The 14,905-nt window shown below is 36.2% G+C and overlaps 1 protein-coding gene across 1 annotated transcript in view; it reads left to right on the top strand.

The window, feature by feature from the left end:
• The window catches only part of LOC114654947 (DENN/MADD domain containing 4C), a 227,759-nt gene that overhangs the window by 191,055 nt on the left and 21,799 nt on the right, over positions 1 to 14,905 (top strand). The window contains 2 exon segments of the mRNA XM_028805821.2: positions 493 to 596; positions 14,475 to 14,650. Of these exon segments, the coding sequence (XP_028661654.2) occupies positions 493 to 596; positions 14,475 to 14,650 (280 nt within the window).

Raw genomic sequence — 14,905 nt, 5'->3', positions numbered from 1 at the left:
ATATATATATATATATATATATTCTATATATCTATATATATATATATATATATATATATATATATACTGTATATATCTATATATACGGTTTGCTTTTTATTCTAAAGAATATGTTTAATATGATTTTACAAATGTCTGACAACTGTGGTAACTCCCTCTCAAAATCACATCCTGAGTTTATAACTGAATAAACACACTTTACATTGGAAAGTTCAGTTTAAAGTATTTCTCTGGCTGGAGTGCATCTTGCAGACTTGGCACATACCATAATTGCAGACACTTCTTCCAGCTTACAAAACTTTACAAAATTCATTGTTGGCAAGAATATTTTAATTTTACATACGATAGCTCAAAGCCAGTTGAAAACACTGAATTCAGTGTTTGGTGATAATAATCTGAAATTTTTTCAAGGTAAAAAATAATATAAATAGTTCATTTTTATCTGTTTGGATGATTATATGCAAACATATCTGTATGCATTTTTTTCAATAGCTACGAACGCAAGAAATGGAAAAGGGCCCGAATCTGAGAAGTCAGAGCATAGCTCTTCTCATCATGCAAGCACATCAAGCATATTTCAGAACTGTGCACTGGAAGTGAGTGCCTATTTTTTTTTTTGTTTTTTGTTATGCTGTCTTTAACCTTTCCAAACAACCTCCTGTCTGAGTAATTTGATTTTGAATGCAACCTGAATATTAAACAATTGAGAATTGTTTTGGTCAGATATAGTATTTCAATGTGTCTGTTGATTTTGTATACTGAACCAGTATTTTTATGTTGCTTGAAATATTCTAAGATTTTTTTTTTCCTTTCAAGTAGGGCTGAGTGATATGGCCTATAAATAATATTGCAATATTTTTAGGCTATTTCAATAAACACAATCTCAATATTCTGAAATCTCCACTAAAGCACTCTTTAGGATATTATTTATCTGGACTTTCAGAAAGCATTTGATAAGGTGCCACATGAGAGGTTGGGCGTCAAATTAAAAGAAGTGGGAGTACAGGATGATGTTTTTATATGGGTGCAGAATTGGCTCAGACACAGGAAGCAGAGGGTGATGGTGCGAGGAACCTCATAAGAACTGGCCGATGTTAAGAGGGGTGTTCCACAAGGTTCAGTGCTAGGGCCTCTGCTATTTTTAATATATGTAAATGATTTAGATAGGAATATAAGTAACAAGCTGGTTAAGTTTGCAGATGATACCAAGATAGGTGGATTAGCAGATAATTTGGAATCCGTTATATCTTTACAGAAGGACTTGGATAGCATACAGACTTAGGCAGATTTGTGGCAGATGAAATTTAATGTCAGTAAATGTAAAGTATTACACATAGGAAGTAAAAATGTTAGGTTTGAATACACAATGGGCGGTTGGAAAATCGAGAGTACACCTTGTGAGAAGGATTTAGGAGTCATAGTGGACTCTAAGGTATCGACTTCCCGACAGTGTTCATAAGCCATTAAGAAGGCTAACAGAATGTTAGGTTATATAGCACGATGTATGGAATACAAGTCCAAGGAGGTTATGCACAACCTTTATAATGCACTGGTGAGGCCTCATCTGGAGTACTGTGTGCAGTTTTGGTCTCCAGGCTACAAAAAGGACATAGCAGCACTAGAAAAAGTCCAGAGAAGAGAGACTAGGCTGATTCAGGGGCTACAAGGGTTGAATTATGAGGAAAGATTAAAAGAGCTGAGCCTATACAGTTTAAGCAAAAGAAGATTAAGAGGTAACATGATTTAAGTGTTTAAAATTATGAAGGGAATTAGTACAGTGGATGGAGACTGTTATTTTAAAATGAGTTCATCAAGACCACGTGGACACAGTTGGAAACTTGTTAAGGGTAAATTTCGCACAAACATTGGGAAGTTTTTCTTTACACAAAGAACGATAGACACTTGGAATAAGCTACCAAGTAGTGTGGTAGACAGTAAGACGTTGGGGACTTTCAAAACTCGACTTGATGTTTTTTTGGAAGAAATAAGTCGATAGGACTGGCGAGCTTTGTTGGGCTGAATGGCCTGTTCTTGTCTAGAGTGTTCTAATGTTCTATAACTGCTTGATCCTTTTGATTCGTACAATCACACCAATGTGATTATTCTGGTAGTCCTTGCAGACTGCAACAAATGTCTGCATTAAATTATTCTTACTTGTATCCTTTAGTGGTTTCTAATAGAACAATTTTAAAGTTATATGCAAAATGCTGGGAATCACAACCAAGTTAAACTTAACAAAACTGTATTTTAACAAATCCAACCTGCAAAAAAAAAAAAAAACACCTTTTGCACATAAGTAGTGAAACTAGACAACAATATATTATGTGCATAGTCTAATAAAGAAAAGGCCAGTATTCCAGCCTGCCAGGTTATGACAGCTGAGAGGTTTAGCAGCATTTTGAGACTATTTCTCTAAAACAATGGACTGCAAGATTTAAAGACCAGAGAAGAAGAATAATAGCATGGTGTAACAGGTATTTGCAGGCCGTTAATCAGTCAATAAATAGACAGGCCATATTACTGACATTTCAGGTATATACCACTGTCCGTCTAGCCCAAAAACTGGCCTGCTGTATTCAAAGGGTTTAAAAAAAAATGTGACAATTTGTACTCCATGTAAGCAATATAGTAACTTACTACATCCCGTAGAATAAACTGAGACCCATGGAGTATATTCAGTGTATCTCCCAACCCTATTTTCAAGTAGTATTTGTTCTGCTTGTAATGTATGCTTTGTAAATAGTTATTTCCAAGCTGCTGTTAAAAGTGTGTCTTGATTTGATTGCTTGGAAAATCACTTTTAGTGGTACTTTTACAGGTTTTCACATATACAAATAGACAGTCCTCTTTGGAGTTGTATAATGTGCCAGACTAATTCCTTGTATATTTGTTTTAGTCTACTAAATGATTATGACATTGATAATTTGTTATCCTGGTTGTCCTAACTGACAAGTGGCGTTGTAGTTTGTTATTAAGAGGGGAAAAAAGTAATTCAGCATTTGTGACTAATTGCTGTCTTTACTCTGTGTTCTTGCTGATAAGGTCACATTCTACTCATCTGAAGCTATGCACATGCACATCTTAGTAATGGGTGCTAAATTAAAAAAAAATATGACACAAATATTAAGATAATATCTGGTCTCTAACACTAGAATCCCTGAAGCCTACGAAAAAACTCGTAATCCCGACCCACCTTCCTTCCCACCTCTCCATTAGTGTCTTTTGTAAATGTGTCAATCAGCGCAAGCAGTCTGCTAACCCATCCAACCCACCGCAGCAGAAAGGGCAAAAAGTTCTCCCAGTTCAAGTCTTGTTTATCTGGGTTTGAGGTACTTGGAGTTGTATAGGTTAAATAATATATCAACAACAACATTTATTTATATAGCACATTTTCATACAAATAATGCAGCTCAAAGTGCTTTACATGATGAAGAAAGAGAAAAAAGACCAAATTAAATAAGAATTGAAATAAGGGAACACTAATTAACATAGAATAAAAGTAAGGTCCGATGGCCAGGGAGGAACGAAAAAACAAAAAAAAACTCCAGACAGCTGGAGAAAAAAATAAAATCTGCAGGGGTTCCAGGCCACGAGACCACCCAGCCCCCTCTAGGCATTCTACCTAACATAAATGATCAGTCCTCATTGTATTCAGGGTTCTCATGGAAGAACTTGATGATGATGGTCATGTGGACTTCTGGCCTTTACTCCATCAATGTAGGGACATCACGGTGCTTTGATTGGGTGGTGGTGGTGCAGGTCGCCGCCCCAGAAAACCGGAAAAGAACTGAAGAGAAAGTAGGGTTTAGTACAGATTTTGAATATGAATACTATGAATAATAATGATAATTAATTGAATATACAGAGCATCAGGATTAAACTAAAATGAAGCTATGAGAAAGCCATGTTAAAGTAATGTGGTATCAGCAGTTTTTTTTTTTTAAAGTGCTCCACTGTATTAGCCTGGTAAATTCCTATTGGCAAGCTATTCTAGATTTTAGGTGCATAACAGCAGAAGGCCACCTCACCACTTCTTTTAAGTTTAGCTCTTGGAATTCTAAGCAGACACTCATTTGAAGATCTAAGGTTACGATTTGGAGTGTAAGATGTAAGACATTCCGAAATATAAGATGGTAGTGACATCAAACCTGGAGAGATGTGCTCGGATTTTCTTTTCCTAGTTAAGATTCTAACAGCTGCATTCTGCACTAGTTGCAATCGATTTATGTCTTTTTTGGGTAGTCCTGAGAGGAGAGCGTTACAGTAATCTAGTCGACTGAAAACAAAAGCGTGGATTAATTACTCAGCATCTTGCAGTGTTGTAAGGGGCCTAACTTTTGCTATATTTCTTAAGTGGAAAAATGTTGTCCTAGTAATCTGATTAATATGTGATTTAAAATTCAGGTCAGAGTCAATAGTTACATCTAAATTCTTTACCTCCGTCTTGACTTTTAATCCTAAGGCATCTAGTTTATTTCTGACTAGCAAAATACCCGCGCTTCGCAGCGGAGAAGTAGTGTGTTAAAGAGGTTATGAAAAAAAAAAGGAAACATTTTAAAAATAACGTAACATGATTGTCAATGTAATTGTGTTGTCATTGTTATAAGTGTTGCTGTCTTTTATATATATATATATATATATATATATATATATATATACATATCTACATATACACATCTACATATATATACACACATACATAAACACACACATAAGACTTACTGAGTGAAACGGGCTTTCATTGACAATCATGTTACGTTATTTTTAAAATGTTTCCTTTCTTTTTCATAACCTCTTTAACACACTACTTCTCCGCTGCGAAGCGCGGGTATTTTGCTAGTATATATATATATATATATATATATATATATATATATATATATATATATATAGTATACATATACACACATACATGCAGTTTTAATAACACAGAAATCAATATAAACATTAACATCATTATCATATGAGAATATGAAGTAATATATAAGAAGCACATTTCATATAAATATAAATTATTAAACAGTAAAATCATCTTCTGTAATTTGCTACCGTGGCAATTTGTGTGTCTGTCCAGGATTTTAAATGACCTGTAGCTCGCAAACCGTTTCACCTATACACTTGAAATGTGGTACACATATAGTACGTCACGTCTGCTATCCGCTTTATGGGTGATGATTGTTTTACTCTTTTTATGTTTATTTTATTTTATTGTAGAATCAACTCCTATCTGCGCACAGCAGGGCAGCCGTGGGCGGATGCGTATGGTGTATTCACTCCATGTTATCGTGCATTGCGCTGTCAGTGGTATTTTGATAAAAGAATTTGAACAACATATAAGAAGCGTATAAATTATTAAACAGTAAAACATTAACATTTAAGAAGTAAAGTTACATTAAGTACTACTGCAGTGCCTTCGGGTATACCTCATTTTTTTGTTTGCCCATTACATGCTTAAATGTATACATTTTTTGGTGCACCTACCCGAGAACACGCGACATATAACCGAGCATGGGAGAAGCATGGATTTTAAACACGCGTTGAGTTGATGTACTGGTCTTCCTCGTGGAATAACTGGTAATGTTTGACTAAAATGTACAGCGAGTAAAACGACATTACCTCCTATTTTTTTTTTTACGATCTCTGAGATCTTGCTTTTTTCGGTTCAAGGCTTCATAAGCTCTTTTATGTTGTATGGTGTACTTATCCCAAACATCATCTTTGAATGTTGCAAGACTTTCGCCTTGTATGTAGATCGGGGGTAATTACATTCATTGCATTCCTAGTCTGAATCACAATGTGATTGTATGGGTGGTTACCTGGCACTGTAGGGTGCCACCCGTCCTTTAAAATACGGAATCGTGCCGCGTTTGAGAATGAAATTGCGCGTCCCGTTTGAATCAATACTGGACGGGATTTATCCCGTATTTTTTTTTATCATTTTTTTTTTAAAGCAGCGTCTCATGCAAATCATCCCACACGCATTTTATGAAGATGCCTCCTTTCCTACTTTTGATTGGGTAATACTTGATGTCATCGTTAGTTTGATTGGTGTTTTTAACTGTCCAGTGAGGAGGGCGTGTCTTTTAAGTACAGTCTGCAAAGTGTTGGCACTGAGATATGGCGTCAGCGCCATAGTTGAAGCCCCTAACGTTGCGGTCAGCAAGTCGGCTAACATCCGCCATGTGCCGTCTTTCAGTTTGCGAGAAGCAGATCATAGAATGGTTGAAACTGTTGCCCCTAACGTTGCGCCACGGCGTGTGGTTCGTTTATACCTCGTGTGTTCTCATTAAACTTTTATCTCGCGAATATGTTATTGCAATCCGCAGCGGGAGCGTTTCTATAAACTTAATTTAAACTTACGTTTTACACAGTGCTTTCTTTCCCCTTATGAACATGCTTGTATGCTTAACTCGCTCCGTTCTCAATTGTTTAATTAATTTTTTGCTCTTGCTGTTCGCGGCTCTTCCTCCATTTCCCCCTACTTCGTTTTTTATCTCGCGAATATGTATTGCAATCCTTAACGGGAGCGTTTCAATAAACTGATTGAAATAGTTTTGCATTTACCTTGTTTAGTAAAAGGCGAGCTTTTAAGCCTGAGAAATCAGCCCGTAAATGCACACGTTTAATTGCACATGTGTTAATATGTATAGTTACACAGTATTAAAAGACAGTGAACAACGTCAGTTACCTTTGTTCCCGCGTTTGATTAAAAGGTGAGCTTTTAAGCCTGAGAAATCACCCCGTAAATGCACACGTTTAATTGCACATGTGTTAATATGTATGCTTACACAGTATTAAAAGACAGTCAAAAATTAACGTCATTTACCTTCGTTCCTGCGTGTGACTCGTGCTGTAAATCTCTTCCTTGTTTTTAGTTCACGTGTTACGTAGGAGGCGTGATGACGCGATACGTGACTCCGCCTCCTCCATTACAGTGTATGGACAAAAAATATGTTCCAGTTATGACCATTACGCTTTGAATTTCGAAATGAAACCTGCCTAACTTTTGTAAGTAAGCTGTAAGGAATGAGCCTGCCAAATTTCAGCCTTCCACCTACACGGGAAGTTGGAGAATTAGTGATGAGTGAGTCAGTCAGTCAGTGAGGGCTTTGCCTTTTATTATTATAGATAACCTCATTATATCCATTATTGACAATCACTAAAATTTTTGTTTTCTCTTTATTTAGTTTGAGAAAATTACTACTCATCCATTCAGAAACGTTGTGTCAGTGAATCAAGAGAGTCGGGGTCATCAGGCGCTATTGATAAATAGAGTTGTGTGTCATCAGCATAGCTGTGGTGGCTCACGTTATGCCCCGAGATAATCTGACCTAACGGAACCATGTAAATCGAAAAGGGCAGCGGACTCAGGATAGAGCCTTGTGGAACACCATATACAGTAGAATATCATGGGTCTTTGAAGTATAATTACCACAACTTACAAAGAATTTTCTACCTGCCAGGTAGGACTCAAACCAATTTAAGACACTGCCAGAGAGGCCCCTCCATTGACTACGGCGATTTCTAAGAATATTGCAATCAATGGTATTGAATGCGGCACTCAGATCTAAGAGGATGAGAACAGATAAACAGCATCTGTCTGCATTTACCCGCAAGTTATTTACTACTTTAATGAGTGCAGTTTCCGTTCTGTGATTTGTTCTAAAACCTGACTGAAACTTAGCAAGAATAGCATGTTTATTGAGGTGATCATTAAGCTGTATAATGACTGCCTCCTCTAGAATTTTACTTAAGAAAGGCAGGTTGGAAATAGGTCTTAAATTTCCAAAAGCAGAGGAGTTAAGATTATTTTTCTTGAGCAGCGGTTTAACTACAGCATTCTTAAGACAGTCTGGGAAGACACCCGTATCTAATGATGAGTTTATTATGTCAAGAATACTATCAATTAGTACGCCCAATACTTCTTTGAAAAAACTTGTTGGTATTGGGTCAAGGACACAGGTAGAGGGTCTCAGTTGAGAAATTATTTTATATAAATCAGGTAAATCTATCCGGGTGAAAGAATTTAATTTTGTTTGAAATGGAGTACTGGGGTTTAAGTGGTTCAGTATTGGGGAGATGTACTATATTATTTCTAATATCATTAATTTTTTTTTTTTTTTTTTTTTTAATATTTTTATTTTATTAATTTTCATTGTAATCATTCCATACAAACAGATCGATTTATAACCCAACAAATTTGAAAACAAATCAAACCCCACCCCTGAGAAGGAGAGCTTAGCTAAAGGAAAATTTCTTTAAGCTTTTTAATAAGGCAACATTAGACAAAAGAAGGGGAGAAGTAAATATCTATATAAATAAGAGATGGAGAAGGGAGTTAAATGCAATAATAGTTATTTCTCTTATTCTAAAATAATTTGATTAAATCCTGCCATGTTTTGAAAAAATTTTGTACAGATCCTCTAACTGAAAATTAGATTTTTTCCAATTTCAAATAATATAAAACATCGGTTTCCCACTGACTTATAAGAGGAGAATTAGGATTCTTCCAATTTAACAAAATAAGTCTGCGTGCCAAGAGTGTAGTGAATGCAATCACCGTTTGCTTGTCCTTCTACAATTCCAGTCCATCTGGAAGGACACCAAACACAGCTGTTAGTGGGTTAAGAAGGATTGTGATACTAAAGCTGTCTGAGAGGCACTTAAAAATTTTTGTCCAAAATGATGTTAGTTTGGTGCAGGCCCAGAACATGTGACCCAGTGAGGCAGGAGCTTGGTTGCAGCGCTCGCAGGTTGGATCCTGGCCTGGAAACATTTTGGACAGTTTTAAGCGAGACAGATGAGCTCGATATATAATTTTTAGTTGAATAATTCTATGCTTTGCGCATATAGAACTTGAGTGAATTCTCTGCTTTGCTACCTTCCACTCCTTTTCTGATATATTAATTAAGAGATCTTCTTCCCAATGTCCTCTTGGATCTTTGAAAGGTAGGGACTCTAATAAGATTTTATATATTGCGGAAATAGTGTTTGTTTCCTCGGAATTGAGCAGTATTTTTTCCAGCATTGTGGAGGGTGCAAGGTGGGGGAAATCGGGCAATTTCTGTTTAACAAAATTTCTAATTTGAAGATAGTAAAAGAAATGTGTAGCTGGGAGGTTAAATTTTGAACGTAATTGTTCAAAAGATGTAAATATGTTGTCTATAAAAAGATCTCTGAGCATTTTAATCCCAAAACTTTTCCAGGTATTAAAAACTGAATATACTTGCGAAGGTTGAAAGAGGTGGTTCCCTTGCAGAGGTGCCACTGATAAAAGATTTTCCATCTTAAAATGCTTACTAATTTGGTTCCATATTCTGAGTGAGTAAAGCACAATTGGGTTATTAGTATATTTAGGATAACTTTCATTTATTGGAGAGCAGAGCAGGGAATATAAAGAAGTACTACAGGATTTTACTTCTATTGCAGACCAAGCCTGTGTATGTGCATTTATTTGTGTCCAGGTTTTTATGGCTTGTATGTTTGCTGCCCAGTAATAAAACTGAAAATTAGGTAAAGCCATGCCACCTTCTGCCTGAGGTCTTTGTAGGGTCGCTCTTCGGATACGTGGGTGTTTTGAGTTCAAAATGAATGAGGTTATTATTGAATCTAACTGTTTAAAAAACGATTTATTGATATATATTGAAATGTTTTGAAATAAAAAGAGAAGTTTAGGAAGGATATTCATCTTAACAATGTTAATTCTTCCGGCTAGAGTGAGATGAAGGGTTGACCATCTATGCAAGTCTTGCTTCATTTTTTCCATACAGACGCCAAAATTTTGTTGATAAAGAGCTTTATGTTTACTTGTGATATTTACCCCATGGTATTTAAACTGATCTGCTATGGTAAAAGGTAGGGTGTCTAATTTAATATTATATGCTTGTGAGTTCACTGGAAAGAGTATACTTTTATTCAGATTAATTCTAAGACCAGATATATTTTGAAATTCTGTTAGTACTGTTAAAAAAGCAGGGACAGTATTTTCTGGGTCCGATATATATAAGACCATATCATCTGCATATAGAGAAATTTTCTGTTCCAGTCCTTCTCTGACAATCCCCTTTATCTGATAAGAATTTCGGCAGTGAACCGCCAGTGGTTCAATAGCGATTGCAAACAGCAGTGGCGACAAGGGACATCCTTGTCTGGTACCACGTTCTAGTTTAAAGTAGTCTGAGCAAATTTTATTAATACAAACTGAAGCTTCTGGACTGGTATACAGTAGTTTGATCCAAGCACAAATATTCGGGCCAAACCCAAATTTCTCCAATGCAGTGAAAAGGTAATTCCATTCGATCATGTCAAATGCCTTTTCTGCGTTTAATGATAGTAATATCTCTGGGGTGTTTGGTTTTTCTGGTGAATATATAACATTAAACAAGCGTCGGAGATTTGAAGATAGATGTCGGCCTTTAATAAATCCAGTTTGATCTTGTGATATTACCGAGGGCAGCACTTTCTCCATCCTTCTAGCTAGGATTTTTGAGAGTATCTTAACATCATTATTCAGGAGTGAAATTGGGCTATATGATGCACATTGTAACAAGTCCTTATTTTGTTTAGGAAAGACGGTGATTAATGCTTGTCGAAATGTTTGAGGTAGTATTTGGTGGTCTTTAGCTTCTGTAAATGTTACCAATAAGAGTGGAGCTAGCTGAGTTGAGAATTTCTTATAAAACTCTACGGGGTATCCATCAGGGCCTGATGATTTCCCGCTTTGTAGTGACTTTATAGCGTCTAGTAATTCTGTTAGCGTTAGAGGTTTATCCAGTTCCTCAGCACTTAAAGCATCTATTTGTGGTATTTGTGAATTATCCAGAAATGCATTAGATTGTGTGTTGTCTTCTTTGGGCTCAGTGGAATATAAAGACTTATAGTAATCTCTAAATGTGTGCATTATTTTATTATGGTCGATGATTTCTTCTCCATTCTTGTTGGTGATTACTGGTATTGCATTGTGAACTTCTTGTTTATGAATTTGTTGAGCTAAAAGCTTATTAGCTTTTTCTCCGTGTTCATAGTAATGCTGTCTAGACTTATAAATAAGTTGTTCAGTTTCTTTAGTTGTTAAGATGTTTAGTTCTGTATGCAGGGCCTGCCTTTTCCTGTGAAGAGCTTCACTTGGACGCCTGGCTTGTTCTTCATCTATTCTAGTAATTTCATTCTTAGCTCTGACACTTTCTTGGTTTCTAATTTATTTCTATGGGAAAGATATGAAATAATCTGGCCATCTTAAGAAGGCCTTTAGAGTTTCCAGAGTGTTCCTGCAGAAACCTCTGTGGACATGTTTGTCTCTAGGAAGAAGCTGATTTGTTTGGATATAAATTCTGTGCAGTTCTCGTCTGCCAATAAAAGAGGGTTAAGACGCCATCTGCGAGGTGAGTATGAGGGGCTTATTGATTTTAGCTCCAAGACTAGAGGGGCATGGTCAGAGATAACAATTGTGTCATATTTGCATGATTTAATTTTATTAAAAAATACAGCAATAGCCTCACAAGTTTCACTGGAAGTATTTTAGAGGTATTCCATTGAGTGACCTAGGTTTAGCAGACGATCAATCGTAGAGAATAAGACTCCGGGATTACTAGCATTGTTATTTATAATTCTAGAGAAATAACGGCGCCTCTCAAGACGGACTATGTTGTGGTATTGTTATTTTAACCTTCAATATTTCATAATGGACAGTCAGTTTAGTTTTTTTCCATTTACACTCAGCTGTCCGGCATGTTCTCTTAAAATCAGACACTCTTTGTGTCTTCCATGGCATAACAGTACTAGAAGATTTTTTTAACTATCTTTTCAGGTGCAGCTATGTCAGCAGCAGCTATCACCTTAATATTAAAATTTTCCACCTTACTATTTACATTATTCTCACTATTGTAGTAAGCACTACAAAGGGAATGGTTGCTTAGAATGTTTGTAAATTTTGAAGCTGCTGATGAATCAAAGAAGCGTTTTTTAACAATATGCTTCTCATGAATATTTTCTGTCATTCTTTCTATATTAAATAGTAACAGGAAATGGTCTGATAGACCAATATCAACAATCTGCTTCACAGACCAATATCAACAATCTGCTTCACATCAACTTTTAGTACTTTAGTAATTACTAAGTCTAACGTATGACCTGCTTTGTGTGTAGGTTGACTAATTTGCTGGCTCAAATCAAAAGAGTCCAGGAGGTTCATGAATTCTTTTACTTTCGGGTCACACTGATTATCGATATGAAAGTTAGTCACTATTAGGAGTGTGTCATAGTTCGTAATTACAGTTGACACTAAGTCTGAGAATTCCTCAAAGAAAGACGCATTGTATTTAGGAGGTCTATACACGGATAATACTAGAAACTGAGAAACTCCATGAATAACAATGACAAGATACTCAAAGGACTGGAATTTGCCAAAGCCGACATCTTTACACTTTAACCGGCTCGAGTAAATGTTTGCTAAACTGCCACCTTTCTTACCTTGATAATCCGCATGAGCAAAGCTGTAATTTGGAGGCGTAGATTCGATTAAAACAGCCGCACCATCTGAGCTAAGCCACTTTTCACTTAGTGCAGTAAAATCAATTTTCCTATCACTAATAAGATTGTTGATGGGAAACGTCTAGTTGGTTAATGCTGTAACATTTAATAGAGCCATATTTAATGTTTCGGAAGAGCAGAACTGAATTGTGTCTGCGTTAGGTACACATAGGCATGCTGACAAAGTACATGCGCAATGCTACTTCAATACTCGAATGTCTGTGCTTGTATCGATCAAACACAGGAAGCTCTGCAGTCTACTTGTGGCTTTACGCTGTAGGAAAATAAGGAAATAAATCTAGGTAAATAACATTCAATATGGCTTTTATATAAGTAACATATAAATGTTTTTCATATAAAGACCATCACAACACGTAATCACAAACAGAACTTTGCACAATACCTTAGCGAGGTCGGCATGCCCTGCTGTTTCGTTGAAGGACATGCGTGTGGAGCAGATTCACTGGCATGATGATGCCCGACATCTTGCTGCATCCAAACGGTGCCATCTTTTGCCTTTATGCCTGGTGCAGCTGCGTGTTCTTGTGTGTGAGTGAATATTTCTTACAGGAAGGGCATCTGTTCTCTTTCTCCAACGTAGAACCCTCATCCTCATCTGAGTTCACCTCTGATATAGCACGTCTTTATTTAAAAACAGCAGTGTCAGATCGGTGCGAACGTGGCTGAGAGAATAAAACTGAATTAATAAAAACTCTAACCTTTACAAGTACCATAAATTTACACTGGCTGTTGCAGACTCAAATTAAATGTGTGTTTTTATTTTATAATAGTAACAATAAGAGCATCTCAGTACTCAAAACGGTAATTCTGAGAAGCAGCCAGAATCAAATCCGCGACCTCTTGATTATGAGTCAGCTTTTACCACTGCTGCACCACCTAATGGTCGTGTCAGTGTTGTACACTAATCCAATTTCTTTTTCTTTGGTTATATTCTTAAATAAAAGCACATTTGTTTTGTTATATATGTACCTTTTGTGAAAATGTTTATTTGATATTTGGACTTCAGTCTTCACACATTATACATTGTCAAAATTCTGTCATTAATACCATAACATGAAAAAAGTTTTTCTTTGTTTTAGGTATGTGTTCAACATTTCTTGTATTTCTCGCATTTCCTGTCATCCTACATTTACATATATCGTTGTAGACACGGAAAACACATGAAATGCATGTGTTCCAAATAATGATGTATTATTTAGCATATACAATTCCAGGCACCTCACAACCCAGATAAACAAGATTTGAGCTGGGAGAACTTTTTGCCCTTTCTGCGGTGGTGGGGTGAATGGGATAGCAGGCTGCTTGCTGCTTGTGCTGATCGACGCATTTACAAAACAAAGCACACTAATAGAGAGGTGTGAAGGAATTTAAGGTGGCCTGGGATTATGAGTTTTTTCGTAGGCTTCAGAGATTCTAGTGTTAAAGCTCACCGATTCCTTTGCATCTCTTGCAGCTATATCTGCTTGTTTTATTAAAAAGACCTACTTAAAATTGAATTTGTTCCTTTTTATTTACTTATTGTGCACAGGATAGTTTTCCACATGCACACTAAAAAATACCACACATTTGACCACAGAAGTAGCATTCACATAGTAAATTCTCTTCCTAATCCTACCTGTAATGACTAGCACATTATAGCTTCAATGTCTTATCCCGTAATTCACAGCTTGATGCCTAAGATTCGCAGCTAGCTAAATGTTACCAGAAATGAAATATAATATCACAAGGTTTATATGAGTATTGTTAGACTATCTGAGTGCAATTTAAGTGTGAATCTGAAATAAATAAACTCATGTCATTACTCCTCTTTCTTAGTTCTTCCGTTTGTTTAAAATAGCTAACTTGTAACAAAAGACACTGCGCAAGTGTTGCTAAATGAGAACATGAGAAATGAGAAAATGTTGTAATGCATTTTTTTTTGGCAGGTATTAATGTCGAGCTGCTCACGATGTATACAATGTGAAGCCCTGGTTTATGATGAGGAGATCATGGCTGGATGGGCGGCAGATGACTCCAATCTTAATACCACATGTCCCTTTTGCAAAAGCACATTTCTTCCATTGCTCAACATTGAATTCAAGGATCTTAGAGGCACTTCCAGGTAAAACATTTAAATAAAGCTACAAATTAAAATCCTACTAAATGTATCTTAAATATTTTACTGAAAAAAATACTTGTATGTAATTTTGTAAACTACCAAGCATTGTTGCTCAAGGCTTAGGTGTTGAATTTGAAAGCAAAGGGTCTAGACCTGTAATACTTTTGCTACCTTAACGGACATATTATGTTTGAACAGGATTGAATGGTACTACTGTACATCATTGATGTTTTAAGTGTGAATGTTTCTGCTTTTAAG

Source organism: Erpetoichthys calabaricus, chromosome 7, assembly GCF_900747795.2.
Source record: "Erpetoichthys calabaricus chromosome 7, fErpCal1.3, whole genome shotgun sequence".
Taxonomy (NCBI): domain Eukaryota; kingdom Metazoa; phylum Chordata; class Cladistia; order Polypteriformes; family Polypteridae; genus Erpetoichthys; species Erpetoichthys calabaricus.
The sequence above is the reverse complement of the archived record's forward strand: the minus strand, read 5'-3'. Positions and strand labels throughout refer to the sequence as shown.